Genomic DNA, 23,906 nt, shown 5'->3' on the forward strand with positions numbered 1-23,906 from the left:
GGGAACTGCTCATCTCCTCCGCCATCGCTCACAAAAACACCCACAGTGTGAGCATGCTCATATGTCAGCATGAGCATGTGCACGCCCACACACACACACCCTGGGCCTGGAGAGGTGGGGAACCAAACCCCTCCTTGCCAACTGAAGATCCTTAGCAGGACACAGCTCCCTTTTATCTTTGGTGACCCTCCCTTCACACCCTACCTGTCTCCTTCCCCTGCTCAGGTAGCCTTGTGATAATCCCAGGCTTAGGTCATAGGAGTTCCAAATGTCAGCCCTGCTTAAGCTCCTTTGGGGATTGCTGGGTAAGCAGGTTCCAATAAATGCAAAACAACTGGGCACACCGCTGGCTGGTCATTCTCCACCTGGAAAAGGAAATGCTCCCTGGCAGCTTGAGGGGTTGATGTGATTGCAACTCTAGGCCACTAGGGTACTGAAGGAGGTGAACAAAGCCCTGACTTGCACTCTCCTGAGAGCCAACGGTCCAGAGGGAAGATGTTGGATCTTGTTTCTTTTGGTTAGGTTTTTCAAAATGAAGCCCCACCCTGGAACCTAAGCTGGTCTTGAACTCAGGACAATCCACCTGCTTAAGCCTTCTATGAGCTAGCATTACATGCATGAGCCTCTCCACCAGGCTGATGGAGCTTGATGCCAGGACAAGGTTGCCATGGTGACATGAAGAGCACTAAAGGAATACATAACACAGAGGGGCTGACTTATCAGTAATGACCAGAGAAGCTATTCCAGTGAAGTGATACGTTCAGACTTATCCACGGCAGACTATAGAGGGAGATAGGAGGGAGGGGGAAAGCTTACCCCTCAAACAGAGTCATGGATGCAGGAAAGGGAGTCTCTGTTTCTAGAGAACTGGGATCCTAAAAGGTCCCCTGCAGCCTTGGCCACTATGCCAGCAAAAGTATTAAATGTCTATTTTATGAGCAAGCTCCTAGCTGGGTGGATATAATCCATGGGCAAGACTAGGGACTAAGAGGGGTCAGTGGTGGCCAGGGTTATGAACCTGGAGTGGAGGAGGGACAAAAGGACAGCTTCGGAGGGTAGCATCCTACGACTGACACATGAGAGGAGCAAAGACGGCAATGGGCCTGTGGCTGGCTAAGTAGCAGTGCCATCTACTGAGACAGAAAACTCAGAGTGGTACTGACTTCAGGGGATGAAGAGCAGCCTGGTTGGTTGGGTGAATAGTGTGAAGAATGAGTCATGGATGCCGCCCCCCTGCAAGGCCATCGTGTCGGACACAAGGAAATAGAAGTCATAAAGTCATAGAAGCAGCTTGCCCAAGGTCAGTTGGCTGAGAAGAAGAGACTAAGCCAGGGCCATGTATTAGTATGCATGACTTCCTTAAAGATCCAAGGCTGGGAATGTCTAAGAATGCCTCGTGTGGGTTCCCTAAGACCACAAGACTCATTGTGTAGAAAGCTTATTATTTCTCTAGCCTCAAGTTCCATGAAGTCAGGGAACTATATGGATTCTTGCTCTGACACTTCACCGACTTGAACACAGCCTCCCGAAACTGGGGTGTCTCCCTTTGCTGGTGTTTGGGGTGATCCTTTCCAGCTACCAAGATTTGGCCATAGTGATGTCCTGATCATCAACCCAGGGTCACTGCTCTTAGGAGAGAGAGAACAAGATAATGAGTTCCTGAATGTTCTCTGTGAGTCGGGCCCAGTGTGAGGCTCTTTATAGTTATTATTTTAGGGATGGAAGCATTACCAATCTGCAATACAGATGAAAACACCGAGGCCAGGGGATGGGAATAGGACTTAGGATTTATATTAGCGCCCATCTGATGACACCAGGATTCCTCTGGAAGTTTTTGTCCCATACATGACAGGATCCTGAATCCTGGAAGGGTTTATCATCTGTGGTAGAACAGAGTCACAACACACAGCATCTTCTGAGCAATTCAGGCATGAGGGAGTTATTGGCAGAACACCTGTTTAATTAAGATGTTTCTCTGGTATAGAAATGGTGGTCCAGCTGGGAGCCAGTGCAGGGAGGAGAACAGGGCATAGCCTAGTCCACGCTCATTTAGGGATTCCCTCCAGCCTTCTTTCCATCCCTTCCTTGATTAAGTCTCCTCTCCTGGAGCCCTTGCTGCCCCCAGGCACCAGATTTCCCACTGTAGGCATGGATGCAGGGCTCCTGATGTGCTGTGAAGTATTCTGCAGACTGACTTTGTTAGAATGTCTCCAGGGTGGAAATGGCACTTGTCATGAGACGCAGCTCTTCTGGAGGTTTAGATAGCTTTGCTTCTCTCATCAGGTTTAGATACTACCAGGGGGTGGAACCAGGGGATGATAGACAGCTGTTCCAACTTTTGGCACCCGTGAGTCATGCTTCTATCAATGGAAGTAGATGGCTGGGTTCCTGCTTCCAGACTTGTGGTATTCAATCAGAATGTCTGCAATCAGATCCAGACATGCCTATATTCCTGATTCTAAATATTGGATATCCCATTCGAATATATGGAATCAGATTCAGCCATGGTTCTATTGAAAAGGTTTTCATGCAGGTAATGATAGCACGTGGCTGTAATCCCAGCACTTGGGAGGCTGAGGCAGAAGGATTGTAAGTTCGAGGCCACTATGACTACATATTGAGTTTTAGGCCAGTCTTGGCTACATAGCAAGACTCTGTTTCAAAAAAAAATTTTTTTAATTGGGGAGAGGGGTGGCACAATTTGAGAATGGAGCCCAGAGGTACAGAATTTGCTTGACATGTACAAGGCCCAGTTTTGTTACCCAGTGTCAGAAGGACTGTGAGCAGCAAGCAGACCCGAAAGCAACACTGAGTCATTTAAGGCTGATTTGGAAAAATGGAGACACTGGCCTTCCCCCTTTGATAGCTGACCTCTGCTTCCAGCCCCTCTGAAACAACGGACCACACCTTTCCTCCCCACTTCTCAGTAACAGTTCAAGAGGTTCCCCAGGCAGGTGGGAGAGTTCCAGGTCAATGAGAAACAAAGAAGAGACAGCAGGAGAACCAACTTAAATGAACTTGTTTTAATCAGCAGCACAAAGAGGAAGCAGTGGCCCTGTTTGCAGAGGGAGGTGGAGAGGAGATGAGTACAGATGCTTTAGGACAAAGGGTCTCCATATTCCTGCAAAGATCTCAGACAGCCTGCTCTAGGCAACACTTGATGCTCCCCAGGGGCACTTTAACCCTCTCTCAGCCAGTGTGTCTGGAGCCACTTTTCCATCAGCCCTGGGCTGGGTACATGCTAGGAAAGGAAGATGCCCCCAGAATTCTTGGAGCTGCCTGTCCAATGGCAGGGAAAGGAAGGGCATTTGCGGAAAAGAAAAAGAAAAGAAATAGGATATGTATTTGAATATGAATTCTGGAAATCTAGATACCAAAAACCCTTGCTTTGTTATGCACTTGCTTAATGTCTTTGCTTCTGTTCCCGCCTTGCAAACCAGGGCTGGAGATAACATAAAAGGTAAGGGGACACCAAAAAAGCTCCAAGTCAAGATAAATAATATTTTAATGCAACCAATCAACACCAAAATTATTGATAAAATGAACACGTTATCAACATTGTAGACGAGGTCTTGGTTAGAACCTATGATGGCATCCTGGGGCTTTATCTTCTGCACTTTCACCCCTGCCCTGGTGCCAACAAACTTTATCTTTACAAGTGACCCTACGGACTATAGTTAGTGGGTTTGATGCTTTTAAATATTGCATCAAGTTACAATTTATTTTATCACTGTGATTTTCATAGGCAACTCACCACCTTAAGTGGTTCAACTCTTGTCCTGGCAACCAGCTGCCTTGGGTGGCTCACCTAGTCCTGGCTTTGTCTTCACATCTCCTTGTAATAAAGAGAGTGGCCAGGTGAGACACGATGCACAATTAGACTCGAATTTCAGTCTATTATATAAGGGGGATTATTCATGAATACCTTCTGAAGATCACGTATAATGGAATATCATGAGTTTCATTTGCTGAGCCCGACAGCCCTGCTTGAGAAGTATCAAGTTCCTGTCTAGGGCAGCATACCCCATCATGGACACATACCCCACCCAGGCAACATACCCCGCCACGGACACATATCCCACCCAGGGAACATACTCCACCATGGACACATACCTCACCATGAACACATACCTGGCCTAGGCAACATACCTCACCATGGACACATATCCCACCCAGGCAACATACCTCACCATGGAACACACACTTTGCCCACTAAAAAGCAGCACTCCTTGCTATCTGCACAATGTTTACAATCAGTTCCTCCCTCAGTCATCCTGCAAGCTCTTGTCTTATGGCTTCTGTAACTGAGCCTGACCTTGGCTATCTGACCCTCCTCCGTGGGTCAGTTCGAATGCAGCTGACTTCCCATTGGCATGAAGGTCCAATAAGTCTGACCGGTGTAGGGCCCAGGGATTCTTGAGAATCCTCAGCAAGTCCACACCCAGCCAGAGTCCTTTTTGCTCACCTGACTTTTAGCACCTGTCTGGGATGAAGAATTCTTGTCCACGGGACTTGAGTCAGGAAAGAAGCGGATCAGCCTCCTGCAGCAGGGAGCCTGACTGTCAGGGGATTGATCAATGGTGAACCAAGAAGGGCATTCCTATCCCTGAGGGATAGAACAAGTGGGCTGGTAGAAGCTGAGTTCAGAAGGGTAGGAGGAACCGGGAAGAAGAGGACAGAACCAATGATGACATTCAGAAGGCTCCCGGCAGTGGAGGCCAAAGGAAGGACAGAGTGATGATGGATCTCCACTGCCAGCTGCCTGGACTTAGGATCGCCTTGGAGACACACTTTTCACTGTGCCTTAGGACATCTCCAGAGAGGCTTCACTGAGGAGGGGAGAGCCTGAACATGGGAAGCACCGTCCCCCCAGCTGAATAAGACAGCCGAGAAGCGAGAACACCAGCATCCCTCTTTCACGGTGCCTGACTTCTGGTTTGCCCAGTTTTGTTGCCAGCATGGTGTACAGCCTGGTCATCTTCCTGCCAGACCACAGCTTCTGATCCAAGGAACACCTCCTGGAAGACTTTGCCTCAATGATGCCGTTCTCTTACTAAGTGGATTTTTCCGCCTCAGCTGACCAGAAACTACAGGCTCAATTCAAAACAGCTCAGACAACCCTGGAAGAAAATTCAGAAGCCAGGCCTTCATCGACTGTGCTTCCCTCAACACTCCAACTGTCTGACTCTCACAGTAACACCCATCACCCTTTGAGGGCTCGATGGCTTTTCCAGCCTGAAGTGCCTGACACGTCTACCGTCCTCTTCCAAACAACATGGGTCAGGTCTGCCACAGCAGTAGCCCTCTCTCCAGTACCAGTTTCTGTCCTAATATGCTTTATTTTGCCATGTTCAACATCATGACCAAAAACAGGTTGTGAAGGAAAGGGTTTATTTGGTGCACTGCATTAAGTGAAGTCCAGAGGCGGGAACTACAGAGGAGCGAAGCTAACTGGCTTGCTCCTCATGGCTCACTCACCCTGCTTTCTTCTACAACCCAGGACCTAGGGGCGGCACCACCAACAGTGGGTTGGGCTCTCCCACATCAGTCATTAATCAAGAAAATGCTCCTACAGATCCGCCTCTGGAACAATTATGATGGAGGAAGTCCTCAGTTAAGAGTCACTCTTCCCGGAGATGTCTAGGTTTGTGTCATGTTGACAGAAGCAACCAGCATGCTGACAAGACAGTGGCCAGCCACCTCACAAGCCACCTCATGATTCTGCAGCTCCATGAGAACCCCTCTTCCCACCGTGCCTTCCTCATCTTGATGGACCACACTCTCAAACCAGGAGCCCATATAGCACTTCCTCCCTTAAATCCGTACTTCTTAGGTATTTGACCCCAGCAACAAGGACAGACACTAGCATGCAGTACTGTGACATTCAATCTTCTGTTAATCCCAATGGAACTTGAGATGGAGAAAGGGGGCGAGGTTTGACAGGTGAGGAAGAGAAGCGACACAGGGAGGAGAGAGGCCTCGGGGACAACACGGGGTCACACCCAGTCTGAGGAGTGCGGTATGTCCCCAGTGAGTAGCAAGTGCTTAATTAGCTACTCCATCCATCCTGCCCAGGGTTTGCCAAGGGCGAACCTTCTAGAATTTCCTCAGATGCTTGGCAAACGCTTCCAATTCTTAGTCATCATCTCAGACTTATTCTCTCAGAGTGTTAGCCATGATCCCAGGACTTGTCACTTTAAACTTTTTTGTGGGGTCCCAGTGCACCCTACACCCAGGAGGCAGCCATCCATGTTGCACGAGGGGGAAGGAGACACTAGCTTCACCCTATTTAATAAGAAATTTCTCTTCATGGCAGGCTCCATTCACTTGAGTTTAGGGCAAGGCCACAGAGACCAGTGGACATTCTGGGAAATACACCTGGCAGGAGAGCCAGTAGGGTGACCAGGACAGGAAGAGCTGTGGGCATTACACTCATTTATACAGAGCTTGATGACCCAGGAGAGACTTCACATCAGAATGGGCATAGTGGGCAGGAGGAAGATCCCCAGCTCAGCAACATCCGGGTCTCTCAGGAGTCCCCAGTTGCAGAGCTGGGGCTATGGACCCTGCCTTACATCTCACTCTCTTCCAGAATCTCCTCCATGGTATTGGCCAGGGTGAAGTCCCCCTCACTGCTCTCAGACAGGCTGCTTCCCCGGGGCCAAGCTCTACGGCCCGGCACAGGCTTAGCCCCCAGCTCCCCCAGGGTCTCAGAGGCCAAGTGTGAGCTGCAGGTTGAGGACTGCAGCTTCCGAAGCGTCTCAGCACTATCTCCCTCTGACAGCTTCTTGGGACATTGCCCCAGGAACCGGAAGTTCTTCCCCAGGACACAGGCTCTGCAGCCACAGTGGCGGCGAGCTAGCAAGAAGCGGCCCCAGAACTTCCACAGTTCGGCCTTCACCTGCCGGGTGAGACAAAGGTGGGGTGAATTATCTTGGTGTCTCTGATCGCATGTCCATTCAGCAGGTATTGGTTACAAGGCTACTGGGGGCTACCTCGGGGCTGCCTTTGGCTTTCACAAGTGGAGCAGAACAAAGACAAGAAAGACACGCAGGCACAGATGCCGATGATACTATGAGGCAGAAGCCCTAGAGAATGTGGTAAAGGCTGGTAATGAGCCCTATAGAAGGTCATGGTCCAGCTCTAAGTTCCTGTGCTGAAAATCAAAATGGAGCCACCTATGCTAAGTTTCTATTCTACAAAAATAAACTAAAAGAGTTACCAGCCATATTTGCCCAAAAGGTCAGTTTTGTCTGGTATAGTAACAAAGGTTCCTCTACCTTAACCTGTCTACAAAAAGGTTTACCTGTTGTAATCTCATGTTCGTTGGGTACTTCTTTACATAAATGCATGTGGCTATCTGTGCTGGATAGTTTTATATCAACTTGACACAAGTTAAACTCATCTGGAACTTCAATTTAAGGAAATGACTCCATAAGATCAGGCTATAAGCCAGCTTATAGAGCATTTTCTTAATTAATGATTGACAGGGAAGAGCCTAGAGACCATTGTAGGTGCCTGCATCCCTGGGCTGGCGGTCCTGGGTTCTGTAAGAAAGCAGGCCAAGAAACCCATGGGGAGCAAGCCAGTAAGCAGCATCCCTCCATGGCCTCTGCATCAGTTTCTGCCTCCAGATTCCTTCCCTGTTTGAGTTCCTGTCTTGATTTTCTGGGGAAGTGGAAGCCAAACAAACCCTTTCCTCCCCAGCTTGCTTTTTGATCATGGTGTTTCATCATAGCAACAGAAACCTAACCAGAACACCATCTTACATGAAAAAAAATCATTTTGAAACAATCAATTTTGTTCTTAATTTCTGCTTCCCTTATTCTTTTCCTATCATTAAAACAACCCTCTTCTGCCCTGCTTATTGGAATGTTTAATTTCGCAGAATGGAACACTGCCTGGCTCTGGACTCACAGAAAGCCAGTTTAAAATCTTCCACGATTGTTTTCCTTTCTGCCTTTTGATGGGACACGGGAAGTTTGAGGTAACAGTGTTCAGGTGGGGGCTTTGCATAGTGGCTTTTCAGCTGGACCCTGCCTGATGGGGCTCCCATGTGGAGACACAGAAACAGCAGCGGGCAAAGTAGAAGCGGGGTTTGCCGCTGAGACAGTTACATTCTACTGGAAGAGAGAGTGGAAAGGATGAAAGGGAGCTGCAAACGACTGGTCCTGGCCTCTGCTTCTCGCCCCTTTAAGCCTCTCCCCAGGTGTGATAGTTTGGATAAGACTCCTGCATTGAAGGCTTAGTCTCCAGCCCTTGGCCCTATTGGGAGATGGTAGAAACTTAAGATGTGAGGCCTAAGGGAAGGAAGGAAGTTAGGTCACTGGGGAGGGGCTTAGAATGTGAGCTTTCTCTCAGCACGCGCTCTCTCTCTCCCCCTTTCTCCTTCCTCTTCACTCCCTCCTTCTCTTCCTTCCCTCCCTCATCCATAAGATGAGTATCTCATTCCACTATGTGGTCCCATCACTATGAACGGTCTCACCACAGGCCTAAAGGTAAGGAGGCCAGGCAAACAACCATTGACTGAAACCTCTGAATCCATGAGCCAAATAAACCCTTCCTTCCTTGTAAGTTGATTGTCTTGAGTGTTTGTCACAGTAACAGATAGCTGACTAGCACACAGGAAACAGAGCACAATAAACATAAGAAAAGCATCGCTCCCAGATGTTCAGTGTTTACCTTGTGCTGAGTATGCCCAGGGCGCCACGGAGCAGGGCCAGCTGTTATTCATATTTAACAGATGAGAAAATTGAAGACTAAGCCACAAATCTTCTAAGTGCTCAGTCAATGTTTAGGTGTGGATTTTTTTAGACCCTGCAATCCAAGCTTGTCTCAGCCATCACATTTTAACCCTTCCATGTCCCCAACAGACCGAGGGGCTGAGTTCCGAACTTTGCACACCACTACGTCTAAGCTGCCTCCTATTCTCTCTAATGGATGCTCACAACAAAAATTTGTACCAACACATGCCAGGGACAGGTGTGCAATCACACAAATGGAAACCCCCAGGGAGTATAGAATTACAGCCCCACCTCACCAGAAGCTGGGATGGTAGTGTGGGAAACATACCTCTCCATTGGCAAAGCCATACTGCAAGGCCACCAGAAAACCCTGGAACAGAAGGAAAATGTGGTGTGAAGTCCTACTTGGTAGAAGATGTGTCTGAGAGTCACCAGCAATGCTCTACAATCCCCCGGAAGGAGTATTCTACTAATGTGATGCTTATACAGACTGGTGTCAGCCATGTTGATGGATGTCTCTTCTTACCCCAATACCCACTATGCACAAAGGTCGCCTCCTGGGTGCTTGTGGGTGCCCTTAAGTCTGTGGTAATTGACCTCCTGAGACCCTGGGTCATTCACACAATGGTACAAATACAGGGAAGGCCACAGCCCCATTTCTGCTTTTCCATGGTGTTACTGACTAGCTCATTTTTTCCTTCTCCTCTCTTTCTTTGACGCGGGGTCTCACTACGCAGTCCTGGCTGACCTTGAACTCACAGAGATCTGCCTGTGTCTGCCTCCTAAGTGCTGCCAACTTGTATTCTTTCCCCTGCCTCATTTCTCTAAGCTTATGGCATAGTTGTCAGTCATAAGATTCTCGTGTTTTAGGATGGCCGTCACCATAATAATTGGCCCAGACTCTGCGACACAATCAAAGTCAATTAGAGCTCTTTCTACTAGAAAGGAGAGGAGATTGAGTTCGCTTCCCCATGTCAGTCATAATAACTATAAATATGGACAGTGTAAGCTCAGAGATATTGTTGGTATCTTCCCATGACGGGGAGAGCGAGCCTTCCTGGGCATGAATCCAACAGCAGAGACCAGTGACGGTGGAGACAGATTGCTCGCGGATTGTTTGTGGACCCGCAACCAGTTATGCCTGGTCCTGAAATGTTCATTTCTGTGCCTTAATAAACACCCTTTGCTCTTGTCAAGCCATTTCCTTTGAAATGACAGGTTATTTCCCTCTGGTCATTTCTCATCTCACTTAGCACAAAATAAACTCCCCTAAGCGTGGAAGGTGTGTGGTGAGCTGAGCTTCAGGCCTCTGTACCTGACTTCATCTCATGCCCCACTTTCTCTCAGCCACTACAGGCCAGCAACCTTGATGACCCTGAGCCAGAATGTCCCGTGAAAGACTGCCAGACCCTCATCCAAAGGGCGTGGCACATGAAAACAAATCCGTACTGTTTCTGTCACCAAACAATGCACAGCAGGCACTTAACGTATGGATTGAAAGGCTGGAGCTTACATGACTAGTGAGCTTATTCTGGTGGTTCTGGCTATACTGTTGTAGATTATTCCTTCAAATTATTATTTTTTAAAGATTTTTAAATTGTGTGTATGTGTGCGTGCACATGTGTGCATGCGTGTGTGTGTGTGTGTATTTTAACATATATTTGGGTACCTGCAAAGGTCAGAAGAGGGTGTTGGATCCCCTAGAGCTGGAGTTACAGGAGTTCTGAGCCATGTGCTATGGGTGTTGGGAACCAAACTCAAGCCGTCTGCAAGGGCAGCCAGCACCCTTAGCCATCTCCTCAGTTCTCATACTGTTAGCTTAAAAATTGGTCCACACCTTGGGAAGTTGTTGATTGCACAGTAAAACATGATCACAGTCATAAAAACAGTGATTCCCTCTTCACGTAATAATGGTTATGTATCAATTAATGTTTGAAGGGTCTTGAAGAATGTGTCCTAGGCAAAGGTGTTTGTGTTCAGAATCTCTGCTTCTGTTCAGATTCACTTAGCTTGAAGGCAGCGGATCTCAGGTCACTGTCCTGATTGGTGCTTGGCTCACCCGATTTTTCCAGAAAGGGTGAATCAGGCAGCAGTCGCAACATTTTCAAGGAATTACCAAGCCTCTGATGTCATATACAATCTCTCTACAAAACCTAATTGCAACGGGGGTCAGTGCCATTCAATATGGCTGGGGCCTAAACACGGGTGTTTATACCACTCAGGTATACCACGGCTCACTTATTCCTCGAGCCCCCTCACACTCTCTGCTTCCTAGGATGCTCTCTCTCTCCACAAATCTACTAAATTTGGCTTCTTAAAATTCAGATCTCAGCTCAAAATCACCACAAGGAGTTTTTTGCGGGCTGTCCAATGTACTAAGGACTGGAGTTATCGCCCTTGGCTACTGCCAGCTCTTCTCTGTATCACACACAGTGAGAGCGGCATCCACATATAGAATTCACTGCTAGATCCCCGGCACCTGGAAAATACCTGCACATAATAGAAATGCATTACATAATTTATTAATTTATTAATAACTAATGAGTTGGGCTTCTCTCACTTGGGGTGAAGGGTTTTTATCTTGTACAGTGTCAAGCTACTTCTAAACTGTGTTGACATCTTACTTTCTATTCTTTTCATAGCTATTTATAATACATGTCTTGACTTTCCCTAACTGCTGTGGAGATCTGTGGAGTCTGTGCTGTGTGTCTGACATATGGGAACAGGTATGTATGGGGCCTGAGCATTGAGGGTTTAAAGGAAAAATCTCAAAATGCCAGACCCCACAAGGAAAGGGCACATCTCCAACTGAAGGGTCACAAGGATGAGTGACTCTTTCTGTATGGGATCTATTTATTCATTTAAGACATGGTCTCATACTGTAGCTCAGGCTGGTCCGAAACTCCTACCTAAGCATCCCCAATCCTGATACTACAGGGTATGTGCCACTATGTCCAGACTTCCTATATCTTTTGACACAGATGAAATATGACCCTGGGAGGATGTTGTCTCTGATCTTCTTTCTATTCACCTCTATCAATATGTCCCTTACTGAGTAAGGCCAGGAGGCTCCCAGCTCAGATTCGGCCTGCACGTGTGGCATTTCCCTTTTTTTGGGCACCTGTGGAGTCCGTAGCCATGCTTCTGAGTGGGGGCTTGGTAGCACAGTCCACCTTTCCACACATGCAATCGAAACAGAGCTTGCTGTGGGGTCAAGGGAAAAGTAATAATTGCTGAGAATGTGGAATAAGAAGAGCCGGCTTTTGGTGTGCCCAACTCAGCACAAAGGCTAAAATAGGATTCCCTTCTCTGGCGTAGGAACGCCCTGCAGTCTGGCTCCTGCTCCAGGTGTGAGCGAGCAGGTCCCACAGAACACATGGTTCTCACGTCACATGTCCTCAGCATGTGGCAATTTCTTGACAGCAGGAGGCTGGTGAAGCACTCTGTGCAGTAAAGGCTTGAGGAGTGGCGGGGCCTCCAAGGCAGCTAGGAGAGAAAGCTGCTGGGACAAACGCCTGCTCTGACTGATTCCTTCTGTAAAGTCACTAACATGGGCCACGTCAGACGTGCCTTTCCTTGTCTGCCCATCCCATCCTCATCTCTGCGTGGTGAGATGGAGGGGAGCAGTATCAGGTGCGCTGAGCGGAGGGGAGCCTCTGTCTACAGCCAAACGCTTTCTGTCTCCATCCTGCTTTAGAACACAAGTCACTGTGAATCCTCACGTTTCTCAGTAGCACGAGCAGGTGAGCAGAGCTTTCGCTGGTGGCTGGATTAGGAGCCAATGGCAGCTCCTTTCCAAAGAAGGCCCCAGCATTTCTCCTCATTATACAGACTCAGGCTGTTCCTCACATCAAAACCTGAATCCCGTTTCACCTCCTCTAGAGTCTGAGAAAACCCTATGACTGTTTATCAGCATACTGCGGTAAAAGCATCAATCTGCTTACTTCCAAACCTTTGCCTTCAAAGTGTGGAGATCCCCTCCTGCTCCCTTTAGAACATTTGCTCTGGGGGTACTCCAAGAATCCAGCTGTTGTGTCATGAGATGCCCAAGACACACGGAGAAAAATGAAGCTCACTGATCAGTGGTCCTAGCTGAGCTCCAGGCCCACAGGTCACATCAATGTGTAGCCATGTGAACGAGCTACATGTTGATTAGGATGTTCCAGCCTGATCAATCCTTCAGAAGCTTGCAGGTCCAGCCAAAATTATGTGCATCCAAAAGATCACATCTATGGAGGCTGGACAGCCCAGCCCACAGAATCATCAACAATAATAGTGACTCCTGCTTTAATTCAGAAGCGGCTCATTACACAAAGGGCCAGAGCAGCCTCCGGGTCTAAGGAGTCTGGTAAGTGACGTTTCCTCCTTCAAAATTTGGTTCCCTGATCTCCGCATAACTGCCTGAACCTTAACTTGCCTTAGAGGTGCGATATCAGGAGATTTGGGGTTTACGTTAACCAATATGCCAAAAGGCCACTAAATACTACCAACCAAACAGCTGAAGGATTTGTTTTGGCTTTGTTCTTCTCTTTTGAATTACCTTTTACAGAGGCTTACAGCCAAGCAACACAGGGAAGTCGAATTACAAACTCTTAGCTTTTGAAATCCCCCAAAAGATTGAAATAATTAATCATGCCTCAATGATGGGGAAAAAGTTTGTTGCCAATGGGTCTGATATCTTGTTTGTACTCTAACAAATAAAGCTTACCTGGAGATCACAGTGCGGAGTTAGCAATTAGTTAACCATAGAGGCCAGGCACGGGTGGCATGCACCTTTAATTCTGGCACTTGGAAGGAGGAGGTAGGAAGATCAGGAGTTCAAGGCCACACTAGGCTATGTGAGATTTAGCCAGGCTAAAAGAGAGACAGAGCTCACACCTTTGATTCCAGAACTTGGGAGGTAGAGATAGAAAGTGATACATCTAAGTGGAGAGGAATATAAGGCAGGAGGAGACAGGAAGTCAGTCCTAATTGGTCTGACAGTCTGTAGAGGTAAAAACTCTCTAATGGTTGGTTGCTCTGCTTCTCTGATCTTTCAGCTTTCACCCTCGATATCTGACTGGGTTTTTATTATTAAGCCCAAGTAGAGAGTCTCCAGCCAGATGCAGAGGAAGCAAGATGAGAATGACTTACTGAGAAAAGGAAATGAGAAGCTGTGGATTCATTCTGGGCTAAGAAAGATCAGGTTTGATCGAGGAAGACCCTGTTAAAAAAAAATCTCTGATAGGAGCAGATGGCCCAGATAATCCAACAATCCAAGTACCTCTGTCGTAATTTCCTCTGCATTCTCTATTCAGAACAGTTCAAGACCAGAATACAGCTCTCAGCAACTGCACCAGTGCCCTCCTTCATGTTCTCAGGCTCCCCACCATAAAGTTAATGGACTGAACCTCTGAAACTAATTATCCCTCAGGGAGGAGAAGCGTGAGCAGCAGTGTGAATGGTGGGTCAGGCTGCCAGGAGGAGAAGCTGGAGTGACAGCAGTGGCCTCCAGCAATCATCTGACCACCAGAGAAAACAAGCCATTCCATGACAAAACCAGATTTAATCAATACCTATCTACAAATCCAGCCCCACAGAAAGTACTAGAAGGAAAACTCCAATCCAAGGAAGTTAGCTATACTCACAAAAACAAAGGCAATAGATAAGCCCACACCAGCAAGTCTCAAAGAAGAAAAACACACACACAACAACACCAAAACCAAAAATAACAGGAACTAGCAATCACTGAACATTAGTATCCCTTAATATAAATGGACTCAATTCACCTGTAGAAAGACACAGGCTAACAGAATGAATATGAAAACAGAATCCATACTTCTACTGCATGCAAGAAACACACCTCAACTACAAGACAGACATTACCTCAGAGTAAAGGGTTGGAAAAAGATTTTCCAATCAAATGGACCTAAGAAACAAGCTAGTGTAGCTATCCTAATATCTAACAAAATAGACTTAAAATTAAAGTTAAACAAAAGAAATGAAGAAGGTCATTTCATTTTCATCACAGGAAAAATCCATTGAGATGAAGTCTCAGTTCTGAACATCTATGCCCCCAATACAAGGACACTCTCATTTGTAAAAGAAACATTACTAAAATTTAAATCACACATCATGCCACACAAACTAATAATGAGAGACATCAACACTCCATTGTCCCCACTGGGCAGGTCTGCCAGACAGAAACTTAACAGAGAATTAAGTGAACTAAGAGATGTCATTACTCAAATGGGCTTAATGGACATCTATAGAACATTTCACCTAATAAAATACAGCTTCTCAGCACCTCATGGATCCTTCTCCAAAATCAACAGCATACTTGGTAACAAAGAAATATCAACAAATACAAAAAAAAAATGAAATAATCCCCTGTGTCTTATCAGACCATGATGGCTTAAAGTTAAAATTCAACAACAATACTATTGCAGAAAGCCCACAATCTCATGGAAACTGAGCAATGCTCAACTGAATTACACTGGGTCAAGGAAGAAGTAAAGAAATTAAAGACTTCCTAAAATTCAATGATAATGACTGCACGACATACCCAAATGTATGGGACATGAAAGCAGTCCTAAGAAGAAAGCTCACAGCAATAAATGCCTACATAAAGAATCTGGGAAAATGCCACGCTAGAAAATTGATGGAATACCTGAAAACCCTAGGACAAAAAGACGAAAACTCACCCAGGAGGAGTGAATGGTGGGAAATTCTCAGACTGAGAGCTGAAATGAACAAAATAGAAACAAAGAAAACAATACAAAGAATCAATGAGACAAAGAGTTGGTTCTTCAAGAAAATCAACAAAATAGACAAACCATTATCTAAACTAACCAAAAGGCAGAGAGAGAATGTTCAAATTAACAAAGTCAGAAATGAAAGGGGGACACAACAACAGATATGGAGGAAATCCAGAATATCAGATCACACTTCAAAAACCTGTACTCCACAAAATTGGAAAACTTAAAGGAAATGGACAGTTTTCTGGATAAGTGTCATATATCAAAACTAAATCAAAACCAGATAAGCAAATTAAATAGACTCCCCGATTGTTGGTTGGAATGCAAACTTGTACAGCCGCTTTGGATTTCAATATGGTGATTTCTCAGAAAATCAGTAATCAATCTACCTCAAGACCCAGCAATACCACTTTTGGGTATATACCCAAAGGATGCTCAATCATACCACAAGGGCATTTGCTCAACTGTGTTCATAGCAGCTTTATTCTTAATAGTCAGAACCTGGAAATAACCTAGATGCCCCTCAACCGAAGAATGGATAAAGAAAATGTGGTCCATTTACACAATGGAGTGCTACTCAGCGGTAAAACATAATGATATCTTGAAATTTGCAGGCAAATGGACAGAACTAGAAAAAAACAAACCAAGTGAGGTAACCCAGACCCAGAAAGACAAATATAATATGTACTCAGTCACAAAACAAAAGACATAAAACAAAAAATAACCAGCCTAAAGTCCACAACCCCAGAGAACCTAGACAACAAAGAAGACATACATGGATCCACCTAGGAAGGAGAAAAAGACAAGATCTCCTGAGTAAATTGAAAGCATGGGGAGCAGGGGAAGGGTGGGAAGGAAGTCCAGTTCCGTGCCTCCCCTTTACTCTAGGCCAGGGTGGCAGCTTACTTTACACTACAGGTTTTTGCTGTTCTCTCTTTGTGTGTGGGGATAATGATAGAATTCCATCATTTCTCCCTTCCTTTTCCTCTCTCCAAACCCTCCTCTATACCCCTCCTCATTCTCTTTCAAATTCACAACCTCTTTTTTCATTTGGCTATGCCTATACTGTTACCCGAGGTCTGTTGTCTTAGTGACCTTTGCTCCTGAGCCGTGCGTCTCCACACCCATGCCCCTCTTCAATCTCACCCTCCTTCATTATAGGCCAGGCCAGTGGCTTGCTTTAAACCACAGAATGCAGTGGAATCATTAAGATGTCAGCTCCAAGCTTATGCACTTAAAATGCCCAGTGGTCCTCATTCCCAATGCTCTTAGGAGACTTGAGCTGCCACATAAAAAACCAGTCACCTGTGGAGAAACCACAAGGAGCCAGCACGAGGAAATCACAAGACCCTCAGACTAAATGGAAGGAAGGAGCATAAGTTGATAGTAAAAAATGAGGTCCCAGGAATTCAACCTAAATGAAGCTAGCTCTAGCTCAGGCTGTTTGTAGATGGGTAAAGAAGCCAGGGGGGCCCAGCAGGCTTCACCAGGCCAGAGCTTAGCCATCCCATCCCATGTCCTATCTGGATGCCTGACTTCCAAAGTCATGAGAAAGAATAAAATTGAGAGTCATGCTAAGCTGTCAGTTCATAGGTAGTTAGTGGTTAACCATTACATCCAGGTAACCAGAGCTGAACTGTTTCTAGTTTTGGTGCACACACATCTGTCCGGAGTAAGAGACTCCTGATCTGGACTCTTTACTCCCTGCCCCAATGGTGTGGTGTGCTGTGTGCATACATATCACAGGATGCCTGGGAAATGTTCGATTTCTACAATGTTCCTCAGATAACACAGCAATAAATAGACCCTTAATAAGCGCCTTCATGTTGACACAGTTAATACAATCATGAGTCATAGTCTAGGAACAAGGCTGATTATCCCTTTGGAGTCACTGAATCATGCTGGCAGGACCCAGGCAGCACTTCCCCATCGGTCCACCCTTCTAACATCACAGCTCCTCACCAGTTAAGCCTGCTGATGCTAGGGAACTGCGCTGGTCCACAGCTGTCCTCAATGCTGTTTGGACCCTGAGGACTTTTCTTCTCCGAGCCAAGGCATCGATCAGGTTACTTACATGGAAAGAGCTCAGTGTCAGCTGGATGAAGAGTCGAATCAGTTTTGAAAATCCTTCAAGTTGGTCATCAGTGATGAAAGAGAAGAGGACCTCATGAACCCCCAATAAAGGAATGAGGAGCAGCGTGGACTTTGCCAATCTGCAAATGACACCAAAGTAGATGTTGTAAGGGTCTCGCGGGGACTAGGCAACATTTACCACCCTGCTGTGCACATCTGTAGCGTAAATCTCCCACTCTTTAACAGCTGGTTTGACCTTTGTGACCTTCCTCACTCTTGTATCCCTGCACATAGCAGATATCCAGGGAGCATTTACAGAGTAAATAAAGGAATCGTCTCCCACAGGATATCATGGCTACAGATACTGATGTGTCTTTCATTCTAGAAGCTGCCACCCTTAGATACCACACACGTTTTTCTAGTAGGTGACTTCCAATGTCAACCTCAGATGGAAAATAAGCTGTCCAAGGCCACATAGACACCAAAGGGGCTATCCTGTCCCTGCACACCAGGCTTCATACTCCAAACTGGGCTTTATCATTGCCCTTAGCTGCCCCTCAATTCTGTGACACTGAGCGCTGCAGGAAGTGGAAAGCTGATCTTCCTCATAAAGTACGCGGTGTGGAGGTCGGCGGCTGTTTACAGTCTACACACAAAAAAGACAAACATTCCTTTGTACCACCCAAGAGCAAAGTGCACAGCTGGAGCCCAAGTGCTCCAAACTGGTGAATCCCAAGCACTGCTGGCTTTTAAAATTCCTTCCAAAACCTTTAAGATATATACAGTGGGTCCTCTGCATGTGTAGGTTCTGCTCTGGAGAATCCAACCAACTGTAGATTGATTGGCACCATTTCTACAACTGTGTCTCTATTGAGTATGCACAGATCTGTTTCCTTATCATTTATCTCTAGACATTGTAACTATTTATGCAGCATTCACACTGCTTTGTGTACGCGACATAATCCAGAGATGGTTTAAAGCATCTGGGAGGAATAAAAAGATAGATGAGCAGTTGAGAATGCTTCCTCTTCTTCCTGGGACCCCAGCTCTATTCCCTGCATCCACATCAGGTAGCTTCCATGGGCACCTGCACACACCTGACATGCACCCACATAGATGTAGATGTATATACATCATACCTAAACAAAAATAAATTTTACAAAAAGTGTACGGAAGATGTACAAACACTTAAAGGATATCAGTGCCTCGGGTGGGTTATGGAATAGATCTCCATGTCCATCAAAGAACATCTTTCTGAGTCCCAGTGTGGACACCCTGAGGCCAAACTTCTGGAGACTGTTCCCTGAGAGTGTGATGTCTTATAGAACTCCACAGGGGGCTCTGAGAAGTAGAGGAGCCTCGGAACAACCTCGCTTCATCACTGTTCTCTTTCGTGATTTGAAGCTAACCGAATTAGCAAAAGTGACTCATTAGCAAAGGAGGAAAATGAAACTGGTGTCTAATCCACACTGGAAAAAACAGAGCTTAATTGTAATGTGGTTTTCACCCAAGTGCTTAAAGAGCCAGAGTAAGATAGGAGGAAACCCACCCCCAACACACACACACAGGGGTAAAGATGTAGAAAGTCAATACGATCAGCAGTCCATATGCCATTTTTCCAAAAGATTGAACTCTATTCTGCGTCTCTGAAATGCATTCAAATGCACGGGTATCCATGCAGCAAAGCCCCTTTTTTGGAGCCGTCACACAGGAGGAACTCCCTCTGCTCCTGTGGGCCAGATGTCCCCAAAGCCTTGACAGTCAGGGGGACCAGCGACTGGGGAGGTGAATGACAGACCCTGGGTTTCTGCTTTTCCCAAAGGGAGCTCAGATGTACTTCTGCCCCCACACCCACACACATGGGAGTCACTTAGGAAAGAATATTTCCAGGGAGAATTTTTTTCTTTTCCTTTTTTTGGTTGCTGAGGATTGAGACCAGGGCTTCACGTGTGCTGAGCACATGACTCTGTCACCGAGCAAATGCCCTGGGCCTCAGGGTTATTTTGTTGATTTGAACGTCCTGGAAAGTTTTTAGACCCCTTTGGCTCAAAGATTGCCAAACAAAGAGCAAAGATTGAGAGCTGACCTGAATACTCCTTGGCTTAGGTCATAGAGTTATTTTTACTATGGGAGCCATCTTTAGTAAAGAGATGTGAGTGAGGATGCTCAAGTTTTAATCTTTTAAAAACTGGAGCAATCGATGACACAGGCCCAGAACTCCTGTGTAGCAATTGACCATAGCTGGTGATTCTCCCTTTTGGCTCTAAAGTTTAGAGGGAACCTGCAGTCCCCCGCCTCCTCACAGCCTGCACTCTTCACGTCACTTGCTCTGCACTGGCAAGAGTCTGAATTTGTGACTCTTTACTCTGTGTTATCTGGATTAATAACACACATTAACATACTTACGTGCAGACCCATGTCTCATCAGCAATTGCTGCCTTAGGTGCCTATGGATGCCAGAAACATCTGATCATCCACTTACAAGTAGATGCGAGCCATACAACACTGGTTCTAGTAACCAAACTCAGGTCCTCTGGGAGTGTAATATGTGTTCTTAAACACTGAGCCATCTCTCTGGCCCAATTATGGATTTTTAAAATACACTTTAACTTTGGGATGACTTTACTTCTACAGAATGGCATCAAAGAGAATATATCCCCTTCCCTCCATTTCCCTAGTGTTCACAGATGGTGCGGCCATAGTCTATCCGTCAACACCAGGAAGCCAGCCTTGGAACCAGACCAGGGATAAATTCTAAACGTTGTTAGATTTTACCTGTTTTCCATTTCCATCCTGTCCACAGCCAGGATCCAGGCAAACATCACTTATCCAATGGCATATTGGGCCACCTTTGTCACTGCCAGTCCTCTGGGTAGACACAGGGTGTTACTCCTTACTGCTCATGCCTTTCTAACATCTCCTTAGACAAAAGGACAATTTGTGTCCCAGCCCAGACGATAGCCATAAATAGTCACAGACGTTTACTCTTACGGACTGTGTGTATGCTTCTTTTTCATCCATAGCCACTGTTTATTTAAATGGTACAGTTTGTTGCAGTCATGTAAGTGTTCAACAAATATGTATTAGCTCATCTTCTCTGGGTATATGAGTGGGTACAGAGGGAGTGGGGAGCTCAGACCAAGGGCAATAGGACACAGGGACAGCACACGGGGCAGGGTTCAAATAGCCATGTCACCAACCACTCAGTGAGGCCTTGGGCAAATTCCTCAACATCTTTGCCCAGTAGTCTCCTCATTTATAGAAAGATGATTACACAAATAGTATAACAATATAATAGTATAGTATACTATATAATATATAGTATAATATATAATATAATAGTATAATAACAGTATTGACTGGGTAGGGTCCTCATAAGGATTAGGTAGATAATGCTGTGTGTTTGTGTATGTATGTGTGTGTGTCTGTCTGTCTGTCTATGTCTGGTTTTTCCTCAATTGCTTTTTACCTCCTTTGTTGAGATATTTTCTCTCACTGAGTCTGGAACTCACCAATTCAGCTGGATAGGCTGGCCAGTGACCTCTGAAGATTTTATTGTCTCGCCGGGCAGTGGTGGCACACGCCTTTAATCCCAGCACTCGGGAGGCAGGGACAGACAGATCTCTGTGAGTTCAAGGCCAGCCTGGTCTACAGGCTCCAAAGCTACAGAGAAACCTTATCTCGAAAAACCAAAAAAGATTTTATTATCTCTACCTCCCCGGATTTGCACACAGGGGCTGGGAATTCACACCTGGGTTCTCACGCTTGTGCAGTAAGCACTTTTCTGATTAAACAATCCCCAGACCCCTTTTTACTTAAAATTTTGATAAAGGGTCTCATGAAGTCATCCAGGCTAGACTGGAACTCACTCTACAGCTCATGCTAGCCTTGAACTTGGAGTCCTTCTACCTCAGCCTCCCCAGGAGCTAGGATGACAGGCCTATGCCACCACGCTCAGCTGCCATCATTTAAAGAAAGAAAGAAAGAAAGAAAGAAGGAAGGAAGGAAGGAAGGAAGGAAGGAAGGAAGAAAGAAAGAGAGAGAGAGAGAAAGAAAGAAGAAAAAACCTGCCTATAAATAGCTGGTTTAGTCTGCGTTTCATCGTTCTGACGGCCATTTGTGAGAGAGAAGGAGAGACTTGTTTCGGGGTCACACTTTCAGAGGCTTACACCATGCTCACTTGACCACTTTTTGTGTGTGGGGGGGACTGTGTGGAGACATCACAACATGGGGGGAAGGACATGACCCACAAAATTGCACACTTTGACCAGCAGACAAAGAGAAAACAGAAGAGACCAGCCTCCAATTACCCCTTCCAGAGAGCAATTTCCTTGTACTAGGCTCCACCTCCTAAACATCACCCTGTCCCCAACAGTGCCACAAGCTGGAGGCTAAGAAGACAGAGGGATCTCTAGCTTCTAGAAATTCGCCTCTTGTGTGAGATCTACATGTGTTTAATTTAAACCTTCCTAATACAGACTCCTGGAAAGGGGCTGATGCTCAGACACTACACTCTGAGGTTCTCAAAATCTCAGAAGGCTGAAGACAGCCTCAAATCTACTAGACTTTAGGGACATGCACTGGCACCATGGCCCTCTCTCTGGGGGCTTTCATAGAAAAATTACATGAAGGGGGTCATGGAAAAGGGCAGTGTAAGAGGACAGGCACAGCGATACCCGCTGATGTGACAGCTACCATGGCTTACCAAGAGCAGAACGGGCAAAGAAGCTCACAAATCCTGCAGGGCTCTCCAGCTCAGAGAGTGAAGTGAGAGAGCATGTCTGTGTCTTCAGAGACAAGTCCCACAGTTGGCAAATGAGTAGGATCACGCCAACTAACTGGGTTATGCTCTCCATGGGAAAACGGCGAGTCAGCAGAAAAGACGTGGCCAACCAAAACGGCGGAGAAAGGCATCAAATGAGGATGTTTTCAGATCTTATCCCATTGACTCTGTGGAAGCTAACTGGAGAAATGAGCCTCCTCCCGAAGAGTAGCTGAGAGTAGGGGCTGGGCTTGGGTACCGGTTGACACCTCTGCTGTGCCCTGACAGTGTGCTCACCAAACGCTACTCTGGCAACCTCTGGATTTGTGGGTCTTCTTCGAGATCAGAAAACCTTATGAAGCACTTGAGGACTTATAGAGGAACACCCTCCCTTCATCTCCACCTTCCACAGACTTCAAAAATGCACAACAGTCTAGTAGCTGACTTCCCAAGGAGAAGCCTCTCCCCCAGGGAAGCATTTGGGTAGACCTACACCAAGGTTCTTCTCAAGCATTTTTCTCGAACAAGGGTGGGAAGAGGAAAAGGCAGATTCCAGACAGATTGCACATGTCAGCCAAAGTTATTCTATCTCCCTCAAAAGCATTCATCTTTGATCATTGCCCAGTCATGTGGTTTTCCTCAGTGTCTTAAGTTACCCTTCCCCAGATCAGTGCCACGCAGCAAGCTGCATAGAAACACATTCACCATGATCCTGGAAGGCAGCCCCATGTGCTAGTCACTAGAGCATCGGATCAGTGGTCCTCTGCCCTGACTGTCTATCAGAATCTCTGGGGGAAGTCTCTAAGAAGTCCACATGGTAAGACTCTCTCCCACATGTTCTGAGTGAACCACCCAGGGGTGGGTCCCACAAGGCTGTGTTAGAGCCAGCTCTCAGCAGATGCTCATAGCAGCTAAACTGGACAGCTGTTAGGAGTCACTGAGGGTCTAGAGCATGGGGATATGTCCAGGGAAACTTGGTGGACTTTGTCATAAGTGCAAAGCCATAGGTGTCAGTCTCATGGGACCATGGAATGTATGCTGGCTAGTTTTAAGACAACTTGACATACGTCAGGTTCATTTGGAAAGAAGGAATCTCAACTGAGAATACACCCCCACCAGACTGGCTCATGGGCAGGCATCTTTTTTGATTGATGATTGATGTGGGAGGACCCAGCTCATTGTGGGTGGAGCTACTCGGAAGCTGGTGGTTCTGGGTGCTATAATAGAGCAAACTGAGCACGCTATGAGGAACCAGGCAGTGAGAAGCTCTCTTCGATGGCCTCTGCATCAGTTCCTGCCTCCTGAGTCTTGCCTTGAGTTTCTGCCCTCTGCCCTGACTTTCCTAGATGATGAACAAGAAGAGATAAACCATTTCTCCCCAAGTTGCTTTGGTCATGGTGTGTTATCACAGTTACAGGACCCCTAGTTAGGACAGAACTCACCTTTCTCTACTTCTGTCTCCTACATGTCTTTGCCTCTGTCATTTCTGGAGGTACCCTGGTGGTCAGAGCACTTGCATGTCATGGGGGGTCACTCCTTGAGTGGACTCTGACAGCTCTGCCCCGCTGTTCTTGGAGTTCCACCCTGAGA

General features: G+C 46.4%; 1 protein-coding gene across 1 annotated transcript in view; it reads right to left on the reverse strand.

The window, feature by feature from the left end:
• Positions 1–6,571: 6,571 nt before the first annotated feature.
• Glp2r (glucagon like peptide 2 receptor) overlaps positions 6,572–23,906 on the reverse strand; it is a 55,028-nt gene continuing 37,693 nt past the window's right edge. Inside the window, exons 11-13 of the mRNA XM_057776791.1 lie at positions 17,556–17,694; positions 9,073–9,114; positions 6,572–6,901 (exon numbers count right to left, since the gene is read on the reverse strand). Of these exons, the coding sequence (XP_057632774.1) occupies positions 6,572–6,901; positions 9,073–9,114; positions 17,556–17,694 (511 nt within the window). The remainder of the gene's footprint in view (positions 6,902–9,072; positions 9,115–17,555; positions 17,695–23,906) is intronic.

This window comes from Chionomys nivalis, chromosome 7 (assembly GCF_950005125.1).
Source record: "Chionomys nivalis chromosome 7, mChiNiv1.1, whole genome shotgun sequence".
Classification (NCBI taxonomy): Eukaryota; Metazoa; Chordata; class Mammalia; order Rodentia; family Cricetidae; genus Chionomys; species Chionomys nivalis.